The sequence below is a fragment of the Megascapheus bottae genome, chromosome 38 (assembly GCF_031878675.1).
Source record: "Megascapheus bottae isolate mThoBot1 chromosome 38, mThoBot2.hap1, whole genome shotgun sequence".
In the NCBI taxonomy this organism is placed as follows: Eukaryota; Metazoa; Chordata; class Mammalia; order Rodentia; family Geomyidae; genus Megascapheus; species Megascapheus bottae.
Window position 1 is genome coordinate 4,520,947 of NC_143546.1, and position 19,149 is coordinate 4,540,095.

Genomic DNA, 19,149 nt, shown 5'->3' on the forward strand with positions numbered 1-19,149 from the left:
ATATATATATATAATTTATTTACATTCACGTCTGCTAAAATCCCTATGCGCCCCCGGCGGCTGGGCAAGGCTGTGTACATAAGGCCAAGTATAAGTGCACGAATGCACTTAAGACAGAGTCAGGACACAAGCTCCACACAACAGGCCCCACTGGAGGGGGTAGAGGGGCTACCGGCCAGCCCCAAGAACGGCACACACACTCCCGCCATTGTACAGCCCGGGACTCTCGTTTGCATATTCACACGCCCCCCTGCCCCGCCGGGCAGGGCACCTCGAGGCTGGGGACAGAGGAGAATCAGGGAAGGAAGTCATTGGGTGTCCCTGGACGGATGGGTGGGTGGAGAAGGGTAACGTATGGATCCACACTGGGCATGAGAGAGGTGAGTGCCCTCTGGCACACAGCATGTGGTGGTGAGACGTGGGGGGGGGTGCAGGGGAGATGAGCACACAAGCGTGTGCTTGTGTGGTGATTGTGTGCCTGAATTGAGGGGCCACCCCCTGTCTGGCTGAGGCCCTTGAGCCCTCAGGCTTGGAGCTGGGCCCCACAGATGCACCCCTTACCCAGCAGGCACAGAAATGTTTGCATAAGGGCCCAGCTTAGGCAGGAGTCTGGGGACCAAGCCTCAAGCCTGGGGTGTGCGTGCATGCCCGTGCGTATGTGGGGACAGGAGAGGTAGCAACACACGTGTACACACACACACACACACACACACACACACACACACACACACACAGATGGGCTGGACCCGGCCCAGGCTCCAGGCACTGTCTACCCTGGGCCCTCAGGGCCGGGGTAGATTGTGAGAAGGTGGCCATACCAGGCAGGCCATGAAAAGGATGGAGTTCGGGCAGGGTCTGGAGGCAGCGTGAAGGGACAACCTGGGCCAGGAGGGAGCCTGTCCAAGAAGCTCTCCTTAGCGTCGGGGGGTAGGGCCCCTGCCCGGCTTTTTGTTTTTTGTTTTTGTTTTTGTTTTTTTGCCTGTCCCTGGCAGGTGCCAAAGCTGGTGAGAGTGTAGGCGGTACAGGCCTAGCTGGCTTCAGCACTCGGCCTCAGATACGGTGAAGAGGCCAGCGTCTGGCTGGCCCAGTCCGGCCACTGCTGCGGCAAGCTGGCTGAGGTTACCGTTGGGAAAGTGCCGGGCCTCCCACAGATTGAGGATCATGGCTGTGGGGCTGGGCTTGGAGGCAAAGAAGCTGAGATGGCTGAGGAGAGAAGAGGAGGCCTGTCAGAAGCCCCGCCCCCAACCCATGCTGCCACCTCCTGTCCCCAGCCTGACCACCCTAGCCACTAGCGGACATGGTCCAGGCTCTAACGGGCCTTCCTGTCTACTCCACCTCCGGAGCCCTCGAACCCCTCCCTGCCCGTCTCCCACTCACCTGTCCAGGTGGAGTTTCTGGGCTAGAGTCCGCCAGTCGGCACCCCGACTGCAGGGCGGGTCCAAGCTGGAAATGATCTTCTGCCGAATGAGGAAGGGAATCTTGAAGGCACTGGGGCCCACCAGGGCTGGGACCCCCCCTTCGTTCTCCAGGGCCAGCAGTTCAGAACACCTGGTGTCCTGCAGCGGTGGGAGACAGAGGGAAATGGCTGTGAGAACTCTGTCCCCACGGGAGGGACCACTTCAGAAGCCAGGGATGGAGGTGGGGGGGTGGGGGGGACAGAGCCCTGGGTACCCCTGTTATCTACAGCGATGCAGCCAATGAGCAAGGAACCCCCTCCCCAATTCCCTTGCCCTCCCTTTCCACCTCCCTCCCCGTCTCATTCCACCACCTTGTGCCAACCTCCCACTACCTGCTTCTTTCTGCTTACTACCCACGTTCAGGAAAGCCCTGTCCTACATGCTGAGTCCCCCAGGCCCCAGGGAAGAAGTCCTCAAGGAAATCCTGCCCCCCCACCCCCGCCCCTCCTCCTCCTGCTATACTTTCCTCCTCCGCTTCCTGCAACTTGCCAGAAGGAGGGTGCACAGCAAGAAAGCACGGTAGGTCCCTGTATGTGTATATATATATATATGGTGCTTCTAGGAGGGGAGGGATGGGAGGGTGCACAGCAAGAAAGCACGGTAGGTCCCTGTATGTATATATATATATGGTGCTTCTAGGAGGGGAGGAATGGGAGGGTGCACAGCAGGAAAGCACGGTAGGTCCCTGTATGTGTATATATATATATATGGTGCTTCTAGGAGGGGAGGGATGGGAGGGTGCACAGCAAGAAAGCAGGGTAGGTCCCTGTGTGTGTGTGTGTGTGTGTGTGTGTGTGTGTGTGTGTGTGTGTGTACTCACCTTGGTGATGTTGAAGTTGATGTTGAAGCTCTGGCCCTCGCCCTCCACCTGCCACACCCACACCTTGCAGGCCAGGTCGCTGGCGCTGGGGTGGACCCGCTCTAAGGTGAAGGTGCAGTGCAGGTACTGCTGTGTGCCATTCCAGATGTGGTAGAAGGGGATCTCCTGGGGATGGAGAGGCGGGGTTACCGATGCCCCCCCCCCCGCACTGGTGCCCTTGCAGTATAGGCCCAATGCCCAACCTCACCTGGTAGCTGACCAGGAGTTTGCTCTTCCACAGGGAACTAGCCACATCGTGGATGGACAGACGCAGGTTGTGGTAACTGTCCTTGAAGTGCAGGACTCGTGGCTCTTGGATTAACTGTCCGCCCAGCTGTTTTTCCAGCTGTACCACCTCCTGCAGCCATCGGGGAGCGGGGGGGGGTGCATGAAGGCTCTCCCCTCTGCACCCCCCACCCCAGCGTACATCACGGTCATGCCAGAGAGGAGGGCTACCTTGAGCGCATCGTGGGTGTCGTGCAGGCAGTAGACCCGGATGTTGTACTCCAGGGAGGTGCAGGCCAGGGGCGCGAACAGGAGGAGCTTGAGGCGCTTGGCCGCAGCCACGCTCAGGGCCTCCCCCACCAGGGCGAAGCGGCCCAGCTGCTCAGTGAAGACATAGCAGGCGCCCGCTTCCAGCTGGCAGTAGTACAGCTGCGAGGGCAACTCTTCACCCAGGTGTAGCACGTCCTGTGGGCCGGGACCCCACGTGTCAGAGCCCCTCCGTGACCAACCTGAGGCTCTTACAAGAAGCTGGGCACTGGGCGGGGCCTCACGCCTGGCATCCTAGCTACTCAGGAGGCTGAGCGCTGAGGATCGAGGTTCAAAGCCAGCCTCCAAGTGAACCAAACCAGAAGTGGAGCTGGAGTTCACAGGGTAATGAAAAAGCTCAGGGACAGCACCCAGGCATTGAGTTCAAGCCCCAGGACACACACACACACACACACACACACACACACACACACACACACAGTAGTCAGAGACTGGGAAGGGATGGCGTGGCCTCTGGAGCTGGCCCCACTCACCTCCCATGTGCCCTCGCATGACTGCTTTTTGAGGCGCAGGCTCCAGCTATCCGGGCTGGGCTCCCCACAATGATCCATGGTGAGGATAACCGGCCTTGTGAGCAGGACGCCTGGAGGCCCGCAGCTTACAATGGGACTCAGCAGGGTCTGACAGCCGGCTAGGGGCAACCTCAAGTGAGGAATACGGGTGGGGAGGGAAAGACGTCAGAGGCCCATCCTGAAGTCCAAGGAGTGTGTGTGGGGGGGTAGGGGGTGCCCCCACAGGACCCCGGGGTTGGGTGGGCACAGGGATGGCTCCTCCCTCCACCCTCCTCCCGGCCGTGGGGGAGCAGGGCCACACCTCACGTCCTCGGGCTTGTGCAGCGTCAGGTATATCTCGTAGATTTTGCCTCGGGGGATGGCATCTGGGGGAATGAGGAGGCTGATTCCTGAGAAGGCAGGAGGGAGAAGAGGTTGACGCACAGTTTCTCAGTTTCTCCAGCAGCCCTGCCCCAGCCCTGAACTCATGGCTTAACAGTTCTGGGTCGTCTGCCCTCCATTCATTCCCTTTCTCCTGACCCTTTGGGGTCTTGTCCACTCTCCGTTACAGTCCCTCTGTCTGCACATGGGGCTTGGTCTTTTACAGCCCCGTGGACTTGGAACCTAAACGTCAAGAGGGGCTCTAAGCTCCTGCCAACAGCAGCTGTGAGGTGGGCGGGCTGGAATATCACGACAGCCATGTGTCACATAAGGACATTCTGCATGCAGCCAACCCACAATACATGTCTGTCATCTTAGGCTTTCAGGAGGCTGAGATCTAAAGATTGCAGTACGAAATGAACCCTGGACACAACAGACCATGGCTTTTTTTTTTTTAAACTGGTCGTGGGGCTTGAATTCAGGGCCTAGGTGAACACTTTACCACTTGGAGCTTACAGCACCATTTCCAGTTTTTCTGGTGGCTCATGAAAGATAAAAATCTCCCCACCTTTCCTGCCCGGGCTGGCTTTGAACTAGGCCCCTCAGATCTTAGCCTCTTGACTAGTTAGGATTATAGATTCGAGCCATCAACCCCTAACCCATGAGACTCTGAACTCCAATTAACCAGCACAAATCTGGAAATGTAAGCATGGCTCAAGTAGTACAGCTCCAGGCTTGAATGCAAAAGCTAATGAGAGTGTAAAGCTCTGAGTTCAAGTCCCAGTCTGGGGCGCGCGCGCACACACACACACACACACACACACACACACACACATTGTATCTCCTGGTGCCAGCACAGTTTTCTGGGTTTGTTACAATATTCACAGGAGGGACAAGTTGTCTAACAGTAGATGTCTCAGGCTGTGTCACACCAGGAGGGGACACGTGACTGTGTCACACAAGGCTGCTGCCCTTACAACCTGGTGTTGTTATTGCTAGTGGCGATTTCAGAGATTGGGGTGTGAATGCTTGCAGGGGGGCGGGGGGGGCAGTACAAGCACCTTCCTGCTTTCCTTAAGTGCTCAGGAGGCCAGGAAAGCAGAGGCCTGGCAGGCTGTCACTGTCTGCCCGCCTTCTCCATTAGAGTTGACAGGTGCCATCACACCTCACTGTCCTAAAGCCCCAGAAGGGTTCATTATCAGAGGGGGAACACAAGGCCCAGCCTGCAGAGCTGTCAAGCCAAGACCCCTAAAGGAGAAGGTGCAGATGAGCTGGACGAGCAACACAGGGGCCCCATCCATCTGTGCAGGGGGTACAGATACAGCTGGGGGGTATGGAGGCCCCACAGTGGCTGCCACGGCAGTGGCCACAGCAGCTGGCCAGCAGGGCAAAAATCCTTTGCCTTGTCACGTGGGCTTTGCAGGGAGCCCGGATGGAGCTGAGGCAGGGGGAGATGGGAACTGAGCTAGATTCATATCATGATTTGGGGGGAGGGCTAGGAATGAGAGAAAGGGGTGTGGTAGCTTGGGCCAGTGAATGCATGGAGGACAGACAAGATGCAGAACTTGCTGAGAAGGGGCTGGATGTGTGGCATGAGTCTGAGAGGGCAATGAGGAAAACCCAGGGTCCAAGGTGACCCCCCAGGGCCCATTTCTGACTTCCTGAGGGTGCTGTCTGGGGAAAGCCGAGGAGGAGGCAGCTTGTTGATGGGGGGAGCGTGGAAGATGGTTCTGTTTTAGGCCCAGGGATCTTGAGGTACTGTGAGACATCCAGATGGCAGTGCCCAAGAGGCAGCTGGGTGAGTGGTTCTGGCACAGGGAGCTGTAGTCTGGGGTTGGATGAGGGGGAGGGATTGGCACAGATGCGGCGATTAACGCTGTGCTGTTGCTGCTACCAACACCGACGCCGCAGACGCCACCACTGCCATGGCACCATGGGTGAGCTCTCTGGAGAAAATGGTGCCACCGGTAGAGAGCTTGGAGAAACACATTAAGGTACCTGGAGCAGCCAGAGTAAGGCCAAGAAATTGGGGGCATATGGAATCACCTGAAATTGAGGGCATCATAGAAAATTTCAGGGCAGTGGCCAGCCTCACCAGAGCCTGTGGTTTCTCTGCACCCTAGGGGAAGACCCCTGGGTTCTCTAGCGTCTTGGGAACCTGGGATGTTGGGCAGAGACAGGTTGCAGTGGGGACCCCAAGGGTCTAGGCTGTGCTGTGTCTGTCTCTCCATTTGTTTGGAAGTTCCTCCATGGGTCTGGGCCCAACAGAGCCCAGCAGGAATAAATGTGTGCAGGAATAATTGAATAAAAGCCAGGTGCTACTTAGGAGTGTGAGATCTGAGGATTATGGTTCAAAGTCAGCCTGGGAAAGAAAGCCTGTGGGTGTCTGTCTGTCTGTCTCTTTGCTAATGGGGTTTGGCTGTTGTCCCTGAGCTCTTTTGTTCAAGCCCTCTACCACCTTGAACCACAGCGCCACTTCCAGTTTTCTGGTGGCTAATTAGAGAATCTCACCAACTTTTCTGGCCAGGCTGGCAGAAAATCTGCAATCTGGCAAGATCTGCAGTCCTCAGATCTCAGCTTCCTGAGTAGCGAGGATGACAGGCCACCAGTGCCTGACCCCACGAGACTTATCTCCAAGGAACCACCAAAAAAGGCCCAAAGTAGAACTAGCCTTGAGCGCAAAAGCTCAGGGACCCTGAGTTCAAGCTCGAGAACCAGCACAATAAATAAGTAAGTAAGCATGAAATGAGTAAAACTTGCATCCAGGGGTAGCAGACAGAAGCCAGCTCTGGCCACTCACCGGGTTCCATTGCCCCTGGCTGGCTATTTGGGGTACGTGGGGTGACCCCCCCCCCTGAAGGGAAGCAAGAGGCAATGTGGGTCTCTCCTACCTGTGTTAGGGAGCATCAGCCGGCCTCCAAGGAAGTTGAAGGTCCCGTAGGCCATGTTGCTGGTCCCTCGGGGCAGGGAGCGGAAGTAGTTTTGGGTGGAGAGGCGGGAGACGAAGTCTTCCGCCTCAGAGGTGGGCGAGCTGTGGTGCAGAGTATGGCGGCCTCCACCCAGAGGGCTGAGCAGGTGTCCATTGGTGAGCTGGAACTTGGGGCTGGACCCGTCCTGCCGGGGACACAGGCTACCCTGGTATGTAGTGGTGGTGGTACTTAGGTCTGGCTGGATGGTGAGTAGGTGGGGATTGTCTACAAGGACAAAGGCAAGGGCTTAGAGACCGCCATTTCTTCCTTCCCTCCTTCCTTCCTTCCTTCCCCAGTCCTGGGGCTTGAACTTAGGGCCTGGGCGCTATCCCTGAGCTCTTCAGCTCTACCACTTTGAGCCACTTCTGGTTTTCCTGACTGGGTTGGGCTTCAAAACACGATCCTCAGCTCTCAGCCTCCTCAGTAGCTGGGATGACAGGCGGGGGTCCCCGGGTGCCTGGCTTGGGAGCGGCCCTTTGATGTGGGGTCTCAGGGAGGGGTGCTGACACCAGGCCCCCCCCCACCCCGCTCACCGGTTTTGCTGGGTTTGATGCTGACGGGCTGGAAGCCTGAGGTAAGGATGGAAGAGTCAGCCACATCTGAGTCCAGTCCCTCCTTCTTCCGGCAATAAATGAGGACGAGAACCAGCAAGAGCAGAACGAGGCACACGGCCACGGCGATCAGGCCCACGTAGAGGGCCACGTCCTCAGGGCCCGAGGCGGCTGTAGGAGAGGAGGGGCCTTGAGAGAGGCGGGGTGCAGGGGGGTGGGGAGAGATGAGGGCTCCATCCATGTTCAGAGGAGCCCCCATTCCTCCTAGGCATGCCTCAGGGAATGGAGAAGGGGGGTACCACCTCCCCCAGATAGGCAGTGGGGCCCCAGGGACTCTCAGGATTCCCAAAGTGAGTAGTTTGAGGATGACCCGAAAGGATTTGGTGTTGAAAACTCTGTGCCCGGTGTGGCAATGTCAGAGGTCTATGTGACCACTGTTCTCATGGGACCCCCAGCAAGTCCTGTCGACAGGGTTCTTATGAAAGAGGAAGAAAAAAACCAGGTACCAGTCACTCACACCTGTAACCTCAGCTATTCAAGGGGCTGAGGCGTGAGGATTTCAAGTTCGAAGCCAGCCTGGGCTGGAAAGTCTATGACTTCAATGAGCCACAAAAAAGCAAAAAGTGGAGGTGTGGCTCAAGGGGTAGTGCCCTAGCCATGAATTAAAAAGCTAGGGGACAGCGTCCAGGCCCTAAGGTCAAGCTCTAGTACTGATATGCACACACACACACAAACACACACACACAGCGTGCAAGACTAGCTTCTTTCTAGTCTCCCTGCCACAGAATGACAGAGCTGCAGGCACCCTCACAGAATCAGCATCACACCTCTAAAATGGGGAGCTAAATAAACCTCCTCTCTTTAGGAGGCGCCCGACTTCAGGTGTCTCATGATAGCCCCGGAAAGCAGACACATGCACGGGGCATCTATTTCCCGTGTGGTTGTAGGCCAGCGTTCCCTTGCCCAGAGCTGAGTGAAGGTGGGAGGCGGGGAGGTATTGATTTTGTGCATCATGGAAGAAATTGTCTATCAGAAAAGAATGGACACAGATAATTAGGTTTTTAATTGAAAGAATGGAGGAGGGTGTGTGTGTGTGTGTGTGTGTGTGTGTGTGTGTGTGTGTGGTGGGCGAGGGAAGAGAGAGAGAACTACCCCCACAGAGATCTTTAATTGTTAGTTATGGCCTTGTAATTAACAGGCCCCACAAGGCTGGCACAAACCCAGAACCAGGAGTGGGGGGGGGGGTGGAGGGGAATGGGTGTACTGCGGGGGAGGTGCTGGGATCAGCAGATGGGTGTGTAAGAGGCTGTCTTAGGAGGGGTGGGCAAGTCCCTAAGACTCTAATCTCCACCAGAAAGCCAGAGGTGGAGGTGGAGCTTAAGCCTCAGTGGTGCCCGCCCCCCATAAAAGCAGACTCCCCCCACATCCCGGGACAGACAGGACTCACTGTGCACGCAGAGGTCGCTGGTACAGTTCCGGGTGTCCAGGTCAGCACCCCGGCACTCCTCGCCTCCGTTGCGGGGCGCGGGGTCCGAGCACTCCCGGCTCCTCCAGTGCGTACAGTCGAGCCCACAGGCTGACCACTTGCTCCACGGGCTCCAGCTACCGTCCACTAGACGAGACACAGACACAGGCAGAGAGGAGACGGCCATCAACCCCAGGAAGTCAGCCCAGAGGAGACTGCCAGAGTGGCCCCACTGGGCGTCTGGACGGAGCAGGATGAGCTGGACGGGACCTGGGTTCGAGGCCAGGGCCATCTCTGGTGTCCACCAGCGCCCTCTAGTGTGTCCACTGGTCTGGATGTGACACATGCTAATGGTGGGGTGGCTCGATGATGCCCCTGCTCCGGGACCCTTCTTGTCCCAGACCCGGGCAGCGTCTGCAGCCCAAGTCCAGCCCTAGACTCTGTCCTCGGCTTCGCTTTAGACCCTGTGACTTGGCCCCGATGGTGGCCACTGACTGAGCGCAGGTCGTACCCCGTTCCCTCAGACCGAGCCTGGCCGTGCGTGGCGGGCAGGTGTGATGGCGTCATGGCGGGGTGGGAGCAGGCTGGTGGGCACGGAGATGGCGTGGTGAGGAACGATGCGGGAGGCAGAGGCCGCTGGTACCTGGGCACAGGGTGGCGCAGGCTGTTTTCTGGACATTCTGCCCCTCACAGAAGGCACCCCCGTTGAGAGGCGCCGGGTTGGTACAGCTCCGGCTCCGTTTCTGCCAGCCGCGCCCACAGCTGGCACTGCAGACGGACCACTCCGTCCACGTCGACCACCCACCGTTCACTGGGCGGACAGAGAAGGACTGGGGTCAGGGAGTGGGGGGGGCTCCAGAGGACAGGGCCTGGGGGCCGAGGGCATGGAGCTGCTGGGCCCCGGGTGAGGAGAGGGGCCCAACCTGTGTTTCCCCGCCTGCGGAAATTCTGCAGAGGCCCTGGACCCCAGTTTCCCAGAAACTCTGGCTGCTTTCTTCTTTTGGCTGGCCCCGGGGCTTGAACACTGGGCCCTGGGCGCTGACCTTGAGATCCCTTTTGCTCCAGGCTGGCACTCTACCACTTTGAGCCATAGCGTCACTTCTGGCTCATTAACCGGACGTAAGAGTCTCACAGTCTTCCCTACCCAGGCTGGCTTCGAACCCTGATCTTCACATCTCGCCTCCTGAATCGCTAGGCATGAGCTTACTGGCACATGGCTCTGCCTGTTTTTTGAGGGTGTCAGGGATTACGTGGCCCTATCTTCCATTTTGGGGACTCACCTATATCACCTCCTCCTGCTCACAGGAGGCCTATGCCAGATGGCCTGTACCAGCTATCCACCCCCCCACCCCTAATTGTCCCCCACAACCTCTGCTTGTCCTTGCTAGTCAGGCCACAAGCTGGCGAGCCTGGCCACGGTTCCACGCACCCCCCCCCCAATCCCTGCTTTCTCTGAGGCCACCTCGGGGTGGCCGAGGGCCTCACCGTAGACGATGACCGCGGCCGAGGCACTCCGGCGACGGGCCACAATGTTTTTGGCGACACAGGTGTAGTTGGCCGTGTCCGCCAGGCGTGCCTGTCGCACCACCAGGCTGTGTTCTCGGGTGATGTATACATTGGGGTCCAGAGATGGGTCCACGAGCTCCTCATTCCGCAGCCACTCCACCTATGCGTGGGGCAAGCCAGGTCACTGCACTGCTTGCCCTGCCCGGATCCGGGGGGGGGGGGGGTCCCCTGGGGTGGACCTGCGCATGCGCACACAGGATCCTCGGAGGCCTGGGGGGGGAGGGTCTCACCTCGGCGGGGGGGATGCCCTCGGGAGGACGGCACGGCAGCACGATGCCCTGCTCCAGGGACACCTCCTTGGCTAGTGGCTCCTGCTCGAAGTTCTTTCGTAAATCTGGAAGAACAAAGCAAGCCTGGCGTGCTGTCCCCTGTTCTTCAAGGGCTATGATACACCATCGATTTCTGGGCTCTTTTGATGCCAGTCCCAGGGCTTGAACTCAGGGCCTGGATGTTGTCACCCAGTGGAGCCACACCTCCACTTGTGGCCTTTCTGATGCTTAATTGGAGGCATGTGGACTTTCCTATCCAGGCTGGTTTTGAACAGCGATCCTTAGATCTCAGCCTCCTGAGTAGCTAGAGTTGCAGGCGTGAGCCACAGCACCTGGCTGACTGGGTGGGGGTAGGGGGGGGGTTCTGGCCAGCCCCTCTCTTTTTTCCAGGAAGCTTGCTGCCCCCCTCTCCGGGGCTACCCCCTTCCCCCCAGCAGCCTGGCCTGGGACTCACAGGCGATGCGAATGTAGGCCTTCTGGCTCTTGGTGGTACCGGAAGAACTCCAGGCCACGCACTGGCACCAGTATTCCTCCAGCCCGAACACCTTCTCCACCTGCTGCCTCGACACGTTGATGCGGACTTCCATAGCTGGCAACCCTGGGGGGGGGTGGAAGACTGGCTAGCAGGAGGCAGGGGTTATCTAGAACCTCTCTCATTCAGACCTCTGACCCTCCAAGGCGGCACAGGGGTGCCTCCCCTGGCCTCTAGGTGGCGCTAGAGACACCAACATGTATGGCCTGGGATCCGTCTCCAAAACCTGGCAGTGTTATACTTTGTCACTTGAGGCTTAGAGTCACAAACAGAAATGTCCTTAATGAGCATTTTCATTTATTTCTTATTTATTTGTTGTTGGTGGTCATGGGGTTGGAACTCTGGGTCTGGGCGCTGTCTCTGAGCTCTTCAGCTCAAGGCCATACCCCTGAAGTCATATATAGCGCCACTTCTGCTTTTCTGGTGGTTAATTGGAGATAAAAGTCTCCAGGCTGGCTTTGAACTGCGATCCTCAGATCTCAGCCTCCTAAGTCGCTAGGATGACAGGCGTGAGCCACTGTGCCTGGCAGCATTTTCATTTATTTATGTGTTTATTTGGTACCAGTGCTGGGGTTTGAAACAGGGCCTAAGTACTGACCTTTAGCTTTTGTTGTTTTGTTCACAGCCAGTGTTCTACCATTTGAGCCACAGCTCAGTTTCTGGCTTTAATTGAAAAGTCTCATGGACTTTCCCGCCTGAGCTGGCTTTGAACCTGTATCCTCAGCTTCCTGTTCAGCCGGGATGACAGGGGCAAGCTTCACAGGTGTTCGGTAACTGGTTCTGGTTTTTAAGGACTCCAACTAGAAAGGGTGGGAGCAGACAAGCTGAGCTCTGGAGCTTTGGGGGGTCCTAGACTGCCTGCCCACTTCCCTGGAGGCCCCTGGTAGATCCTTTGGGGCCATTAACAACCTAATTACAGTCGCTGTGTCAGATGATAGACCCTGGGGACTTCTTACAGCTTCTGACATGCCAGGGTGACATCTCACTGGGGACCCCACTCTTTCCTGCTCTCACTTCTATTCTGGGAACGAGGCAGATTTGCCTTCTGGGTTTAGCACGTCCATAGCTGTTGGGTCGTTTGGGCTAGGGGTGCCAGGACTACAAGAACCAACGCTGGGCACTGGGCACAGATGGTGGTGGGAACGCTGGCTTCAGGTTGGGGGGGGGGGTCTGAGGACTCCCTCTACAGCCTGGCGTCAAATCCTTCCCCTGCTTCCAGACAGCGGAGTGTGCCAGGCCAGGCCTGCTCTCTCTCTCTGACAACCCAGAGTGTGGGGGGGAGGGTGCCAGGCCTGCCCCCCTCTCCTGGGCTGCAGCCAAAACCAGTGGCCCCAGCAGTGAGAAAACACTGTTTGCTTCCAATTTCTCCTCCTTCTGACCCCAATTTTTCTCGGGTCACTGGCTTATCAGAAAGAGAGAGAAGGCCCGCTGCCAATGTGTTTCCATTGTGAACAGAGAAATTCAATTAGGGCTGCACGGGCGGAGGAAGACCAACGCAGCTGCGTGCTGCCCCTGTTTTCTCTTGGTTTCTCCGATGTGTCTCCCCCCCCACACCCCTTCTTACCAGACCCGCCCCCCCCCCAACAGCCAGATCCCTCCAGATCTTGCAATGGGCCCTAGAAGAAGAGAACTTTCATTCATTCTGTCCCCAGGCTGGGGAGTGATCAGTAGTGGACTTCTGATTTCCCTTCTAGCATCTCCTGCCCCTGTACTCTCCACGGTACTGGCTGCATACCCCTGTGGGGTATGATGGGAGACTCCAGAACATTCTCCACTGATTTCTCTTCCCCTGGGTCGAAAGACCTATGGACAGTCCCTCTGTCCTCTATAGTGTTTGCCCTTCACACAATCCTCCTTTGGCCACCTCACACACCAGCCTGGCCACTCAACTTGGTGACAAAAATCGTTTACTAAAGTTTACCCCCTGTGGGGTGTATGGGGCCAGTGCCTTCTTTCCGGGCTTGAACTCAGGGCCTGGCTACCATCCCTGAGCTTTTTTTTTGCTAGAGCTCTGCCACTGAGCCACCGCACCACTTCCGATTTCCTGGTGGTTCGCGGAAGATAAGCATCTCACAGGCATTCCTGCCCAGGACGTGTGTATGTGCCACAGTGGGGGCCTGCTGGGTGCTTCTGGGAAGTGGCAGGTTGGTGGGGGGGGGGGCTCTGAGACCAAGCTGCACCTCTAGTTCTCACCTCAATCTGATCTGAATAACTAATCAGTTAGTTTAATACACAATAAATTATCCTCCCGGACCAGACGTGAATGCCAGCTTTCACACATTTCAAGCTTATGTGGCTTTTCCAGCCTTTGGCGTCTGTGGGAGGGGGGGAATGACACATGGGTGCTTGTCTTCTGGGGGGGTTATCTTCCTGCTCCCCCACCCTCTCACCCCCTAACAGCAGGCCATGTCATAGATCTAGGCACACCTCTGCCCATCTCTTTGCCCCGAAACAACGTAGCATAGGACAAGGAAGATTAGTCTGAAGCTTTCTCGAAGATTCCAGGCTTAGGGCTTCAAAGTCACAGGAAGGCAGGCTCCAAGCTGTGGCTTCCTATTTCCCTGTCCTTCCTTCCCTAGTGGGAGGTGACTTACCAGGTATTCAAGGTTGGCACATTGCGTGGGGTGAGAACGGAGGCGTTGTTGGGGTTCCAGCTGGGCTCGAGCCATCTCCAGGCTTCTGGCCTTCAGGAGCTGTTCACCTCTATTTAATTACTATTATTATTATTATTATTATTATTATTGGTACCAGTGTTGGGGCTTGAACTCTTGGTACTGTCCCTGAGCCTTTTCACTCAAGGATAGTGTGATACCACTTGAACCACACGTCTGCTTCAGAAGCCAGAAGAGACTCACAGATTTTTCCTGCCTGGGCTGGATTTGAACTGTGATCCTCAGATCTCAGCCCCCTGAGTGGCTGGCGGGAGGCATGGGCACCTGGCTGGCCCTCACTCACTTTGTAGCTGAGGTAACTGGGCCCAGGGAGATGGGAGGACATGCTCGAGCTCCCTTCTGCTGCAGACTCTCCCACTGGGCAAGGTGGATTCTAGAACTTTCCTCAAGCCAGGCACTGGTGGCTCATGCCCATCATCCTGGTGACTCAAGAGGCTGAGATCTGAGGCTGGTGGTTCTGAGGCAACCTGGACAGGAAAGTATGCCAAAGAACGCTAAAAGCCCAAAATGGAGCTGTGGCTCAAGTAGTAGAGCGCCAGCCTTGTGTGGAAAAAGCCAGGAACTCCAGGGTTTTTCAGCGCGTATTCAGATCGACAACGTCTGAACAGCTTTTCAAGCCACAGCCTCGCCGGCCAGACTGCCAGCCTGCCAGCCTGCCAGCCTGCATCAATTCCGCATGACCTTGCCCGTCTGGACATCTGCCTGTCCCCAGGCTCACTGCCCCATTTCAAACCTGACCCCATGCCCCCTTCCAGGGTCTTCCGTGTTCATTATTTTTGATACTGGGGATTGAACTTTTGGACCTTGTGTTTCCAAGGGGGTCACGACCTCCACTGGCACCTGTAGTCCCGTTTTCTGCTGGCAGAAAACAGAGCATCTCGCTCCCTCTCCTGGCTGCCTGGCTAGGCTGCCATTTGCCCATTTTAGGCTGACGTAGCTAAACCCACGTCACCACGCTCTGGTTCCTGGTGGAAAAGGGGTCTCTTGGATGTATCTAAAGCCACGGGTATGTGGCTTTTTTTTTTTTAAGGCCTGAGGGTGGCCATTGTTCTTGTGGCTGCCTCCCTGGCATGCCGGGAGCCCTACGAACAGTTGGTCTCTGCCCAGCTTCGCCTGGTTTGGACCTCACTGAGCTCAGGGCCACATCACCGGGTAGTCTGAAATCCCACAGGACAAGTGACATTAACACAATCCCCCGGGGGCCCCTGTCCACCAATTGCCTGACACGTGGGGCCTTCGCGTGTGCTGTGGCCTCTGACCAAATCTTGGTCCTCCTCAGAGGAGAAGTCTCCCACTGGTTGCTTCTTTTTTTTGGAGGGGGGGCAGAGCTGCATTCCTAGCATGGAGGGGGCACTCAGGGAACATGGGAATGAATGAATGCATGAATGAGTGAAAGGAATCTGGGAGGTCTGAATGCTGGGATCCTGGCTCTGAACTCCTTCCTTTTTCTTTTGTTGATCATGGGGCTTGAACTCAGGGCCTGGGTGCTATCCCGGAACTCTTTTATTTAAGGTTAGTCCTCTACCACTTGAGCACAGCTGCACTTGTGGTTTTCTGGGGATTAACTAGAATTTTAAACTCAGGGATCTGGGTGCTTTTTTGTATGTGTTTTTGCTCCAGGCTGGTGTTTTTACCACTTGAGCCACAGCTCTATTTCTAGCTTTTTCCTGGCTAATGAAAGGTAAGCGTCTCATGGACTTTCTTGCCCAGTCTGCCCTGCCCGGCCCAGTTGGGGATCGGGTACAACGCCTCTTGCCCGCCCCCCCTGCCAAGCTGGGGAGGGTGAGGCTCCAGACAAGGCCTCTGTGTCCAGACCTGGGGGCGGGGCGCAGGTTGTAGGACGCCCCCCCCCCACATTGCCTGCCGACCACAGGATGGTGGGCACAGAACTGGTTCCGTGGGGGAGGCGGGGATGCCCTCTGTCCCAGTCCACCCTCCCGCCCGCCTGCCCGCCCGCCCATCCTCACCACTGCTTCCGTCCGTGCTACGCTCGATTACATGATCCACCTGCCGTACCCACTCCCCGTTACACTTGAAGAAGATTTGCGTGGCGGGCAGGGCCTTGCACACCAGCAGTACCGGCTTGTTCTTGACAATGTACACGTCCTCCGGCTCCACCAAGAAGTGAGGAAGCAGGTCTGGGTTGGTGCCAGGAACTGGATTGCCCACGGTGGCACTCTGCTGAGCACCTGTAGCCGGGGCAGAGGTGGGAGGTGAGCCAGGCCTCCTCCAGAGGCTGCCGGGAGTGGGGGTGGAGGGGAAATGCCACCATCCTAGTCCAGCTCATGCCTGTCAGCCTACATACTCAGGAGGCTGAGGTCTGAGGATTGCGGTTCGAGGCCAGCCTGGGCAGGAAAGTCTACGAGACTCTTTATCTCCCAGGAACCAAAGCTGGAGGCAGAGCTGTGGGGCAAGTGGTAAGGCACCAGCCTTGAACATAAAAGGTAGCCAGGCTCTGAGTTTAAACTATAGTACACACACACACACACACACACACACACACACACACACACACGAAGCAAGGGTACTAGGATTGGATTGGAGATTCCAGGGCCTGGAATCACTTTCTCTCTTTGAGAGATCTGAACACGGGTTTCCTTCTGATTTTAACCCAAACTCACAAGTCAGTTGTTGCTCATGACACAGGTAACTGGCTCTGAGGCATTGGCAGAGGCAAACCCCAGGGCTGTCTACACCTCTGCCCCCGCCCCCCAAGATGCACACCAAACAGCCCCCCCTCGGGGCTGCAGTGAACTTCAACAGGCACATAACCAGATGGGCAGAAAGAGGAGAACTGCCCCCAAATAGGGGTTTAGGAGACCCCCGATCTGGTCTGCTCCACAGTGGTGCTGACCTTACCCCATGGGGGAGTCCAGGGGTACCCCCTCTTCCTTCTAAATCTGAAGTCCACATGAAGCCAGACGCCTGTTGCTTTCCATCTGTCATCCTAGCTACTCAGAAGGCTGAGATCGGAGGATCATGGTTCAAAGCCAACCTGGGCAGTAAACTCTGAGGCTCTTATTTCCAACAAAGGCTGGATGTAGGGATGGTTCAAGGCTAGAGAGCACCAGTCTGGGACATTAAAGACAGAGCTCAGGCTACGAGTTCAAACCCCAGGACCGGCGCGTGCACGTGTTTCTCTCCCCACACCCCATCCCCCGCCTCCCGCCTCCGGTAGGGAAGCCTGGCTCCTGTGGGTGTAGAGGGTGTTTGTGCCAACAGCTGACTTCCTAATTCCCTGCAGCCCTTGCAGGGCTCATCTTCCCATGTCCTGTCTCCCCATCTACCACGTTTGCTCACTCCCGTGCTCTCAGAAGCCCCTGCTCAGGAAAAGTGAGGCCCAATCTGGCTTGCTGCTCCACTCCTAAGGTCTGGAGAATGAAAGTGGGAGGCGTGGAAAGGGCTTTGTGTGGCACTGGCTGGCCAAGTGGACAAGCCACAGCGGCTGGGTGCCAACCCAGGCTATCGAACAGGAGGCATGTGGGGGCCCCCCCTGGCAGGTGCCAGTCTGCCTCATGTCCCCTCAGTGAGCAGAGGCCCAGTGGGCTGGGCTGAGCCTGTCTCTGGGGGGCGGGAGGCTGGGTGGACAGGGGTGCCCTGGGCTGGGGGAAGGGTGGGCACTCCTCTGTCCCACCCAGCTATCGATCAGTACACGGGGTGCTGCTCACGTCATCTGCCCGCTGAACCCTGCCCAAGCCGCATGTCTGCATTTAACTGCTAATGAAAAAGAAATGTTCTGTGACCAATAAGGGCCTCTGTCACGCCACGCTGGCCTGGCCTTCCCCTGCCTCGGGGGGGGCCCCCTGGGGGCACTTCCAAGCTGTGCCCTCCAGCAAGGACGTCCTATGGCCAGAGGGGAGCTGGCACAGGCGGGCCTGCCTGAGGGCTGCCTGGGTAGTCAGCCGGCTTCCCTGGAAAGCCCTCGTGGTGGCCTCTGCCCAGTGGCCAGCACCTGCGAGCTGCCCCAGGCCTCTCTCCTGTGCTCGGCCACCACCCAGACCTCAGGTCTCACCCCTTCCACGTGTCAGGGCCCTGAGCCCTCCAGCTCTCCTCCAGAGCGCTCCAGACCCCGCTCACCTCTGCTGCACCCAGAAAACTCCATGACCCATCTCTCCCTTGGCACTCAGCGCTGCCCTACACATGCAGCAGGAACGGCCAGGTGGGCTCTGGCATCCGTCTCTACCCCTGATCGTCCTTCTGGGCCTCTGAAGTCCAGCTCAAGGCTGCCTCCCATTGGGCACTGGAAGTGGAGTGCCTCCCACTGGGGCCTCCCTCCAGGCTACCAAGGGCCAGCCTGGAGGAGAGCACAGGCTGTGCACTGGCTGCAGAGAGCTGCAGGGCCTGTGAGTAAGAAGCTCACTCACCCCCAGGCCTCAGAGGCTCCCTCCCAGAAGCTCCTCCCCCAGACCCCAGAGGCTCCTCCCCCAGACCCCAGAGGCTCCTCCCCCAGACCCCAGAGGCTCCCTCCCAGAAGCTCCTCCCCCAGACCCCAGAAGCTCCTCCCTAGACTCAGAGGCTCCTCCCCTGGATCTAGAAGCTCCTCCCTAGACTGAGGCTCCTCCCCCAGACCCCAGAGGCTCCACTCCCAGGCTTCCCCCTAGACTCAGAGGCTCCACCCTCAGGTCCCAGAAGCTCCTCCCCCAGACCCCAGAGGCTCCTCCCCCAGACCCCAGAGGCTCCTCCCCCAGACCCCAGAGGCTCCTCCCCCAGACCCCAGAGGCTCCACTCCCAGGCTTCCCCCTAGACTCAGAGGCTCCACCCTCAGGTCCCAGAAGCTCCTCCCCCAGACCCCAGAGGCTCCTCCCCCAGACCCCAGAAGCTCCTCCCTAACCCAGAGGCTCCATTCTTAGGCCTCAGGGGCTCCTTCTCCAGACCAGGCTTTCCCCAGGACAAGTCCTGGCTGCCCTGTGGGAACTCAACCGGCTTCCTTCACTTAGGAGGCTGGGGGCAGAGTGGGGTGGAGGGGGAGGCAGCTACAGACCAGGGGGAGAGCAGATGAGGCCAAGGGCATCCTGGTGAGAGGCCTGGCCAGGCCGGTGACCTGGAATGGATGTGTTCTTTGAGCACAGGCTGGCTGAGCATCTGCGGTGCTCCAGAAACGGCCGGGGGCTCGGGTACAGCTCTGCCCAGCCCCTCACAGCCCTGGAAATGCCAGCATTTGCCACACCAATGAAAGCCAGGAGAAAGAGGGGAGCCATGCTTCTGAGGGTCTTGGAACCGGGGCCCTGAAAGCCAGGGCTCAGTTGGAGTCTGGGCCCCATGGCCGCCAGAGAGGATGCCAGCTTGGCAAGAGGGCACGGGGAGGGGAGGGGGGTTGTAGCTGACATGGCCGTGGACTGCTTGTTGAATGACTCAGTGACCCCAACTCTTCTTCCTAGAACTTAA

General features: G+C 57.7%; 1 protein-coding gene across 1 annotated transcript; it reads right to left on the reverse strand.

The window, feature by feature from the left end:
• Positions 1-31: 31 nt before the first annotated feature.
• Unc5a (unc-5 netrin receptor A) lies at positions 32-17,866 on the reverse strand. Its single transcript, XM_090325410.1, has 15 exons — positions 17,842-17,866; positions 15,732-15,953; positions 11,015-11,158; positions 10,522-10,625; positions 10,211-10,391; positions 8,708-8,872; positions 7,243-7,431; positions 6,632-6,934; positions 3,682-3,769; positions 3,342-3,510; positions 2,773-3,006; positions 2,525-2,674; positions 2,278-2,442; positions 1,378-1,556; positions 32-1,203 (listed from the first exon to the last, which is right to left on the reverse strand). The coding sequence occupies exons 1-15, from the start codon at positions 17,864-17,866 to the stop codon at positions 1,038-1,040; spliced, it is 2,484 nt and encodes an 827-aa protein (XP_090181536.1). The 3' UTR covers positions 32-1,037.
• Positions 17,867-19,149: the final 1,283 nt, after the last annotated feature.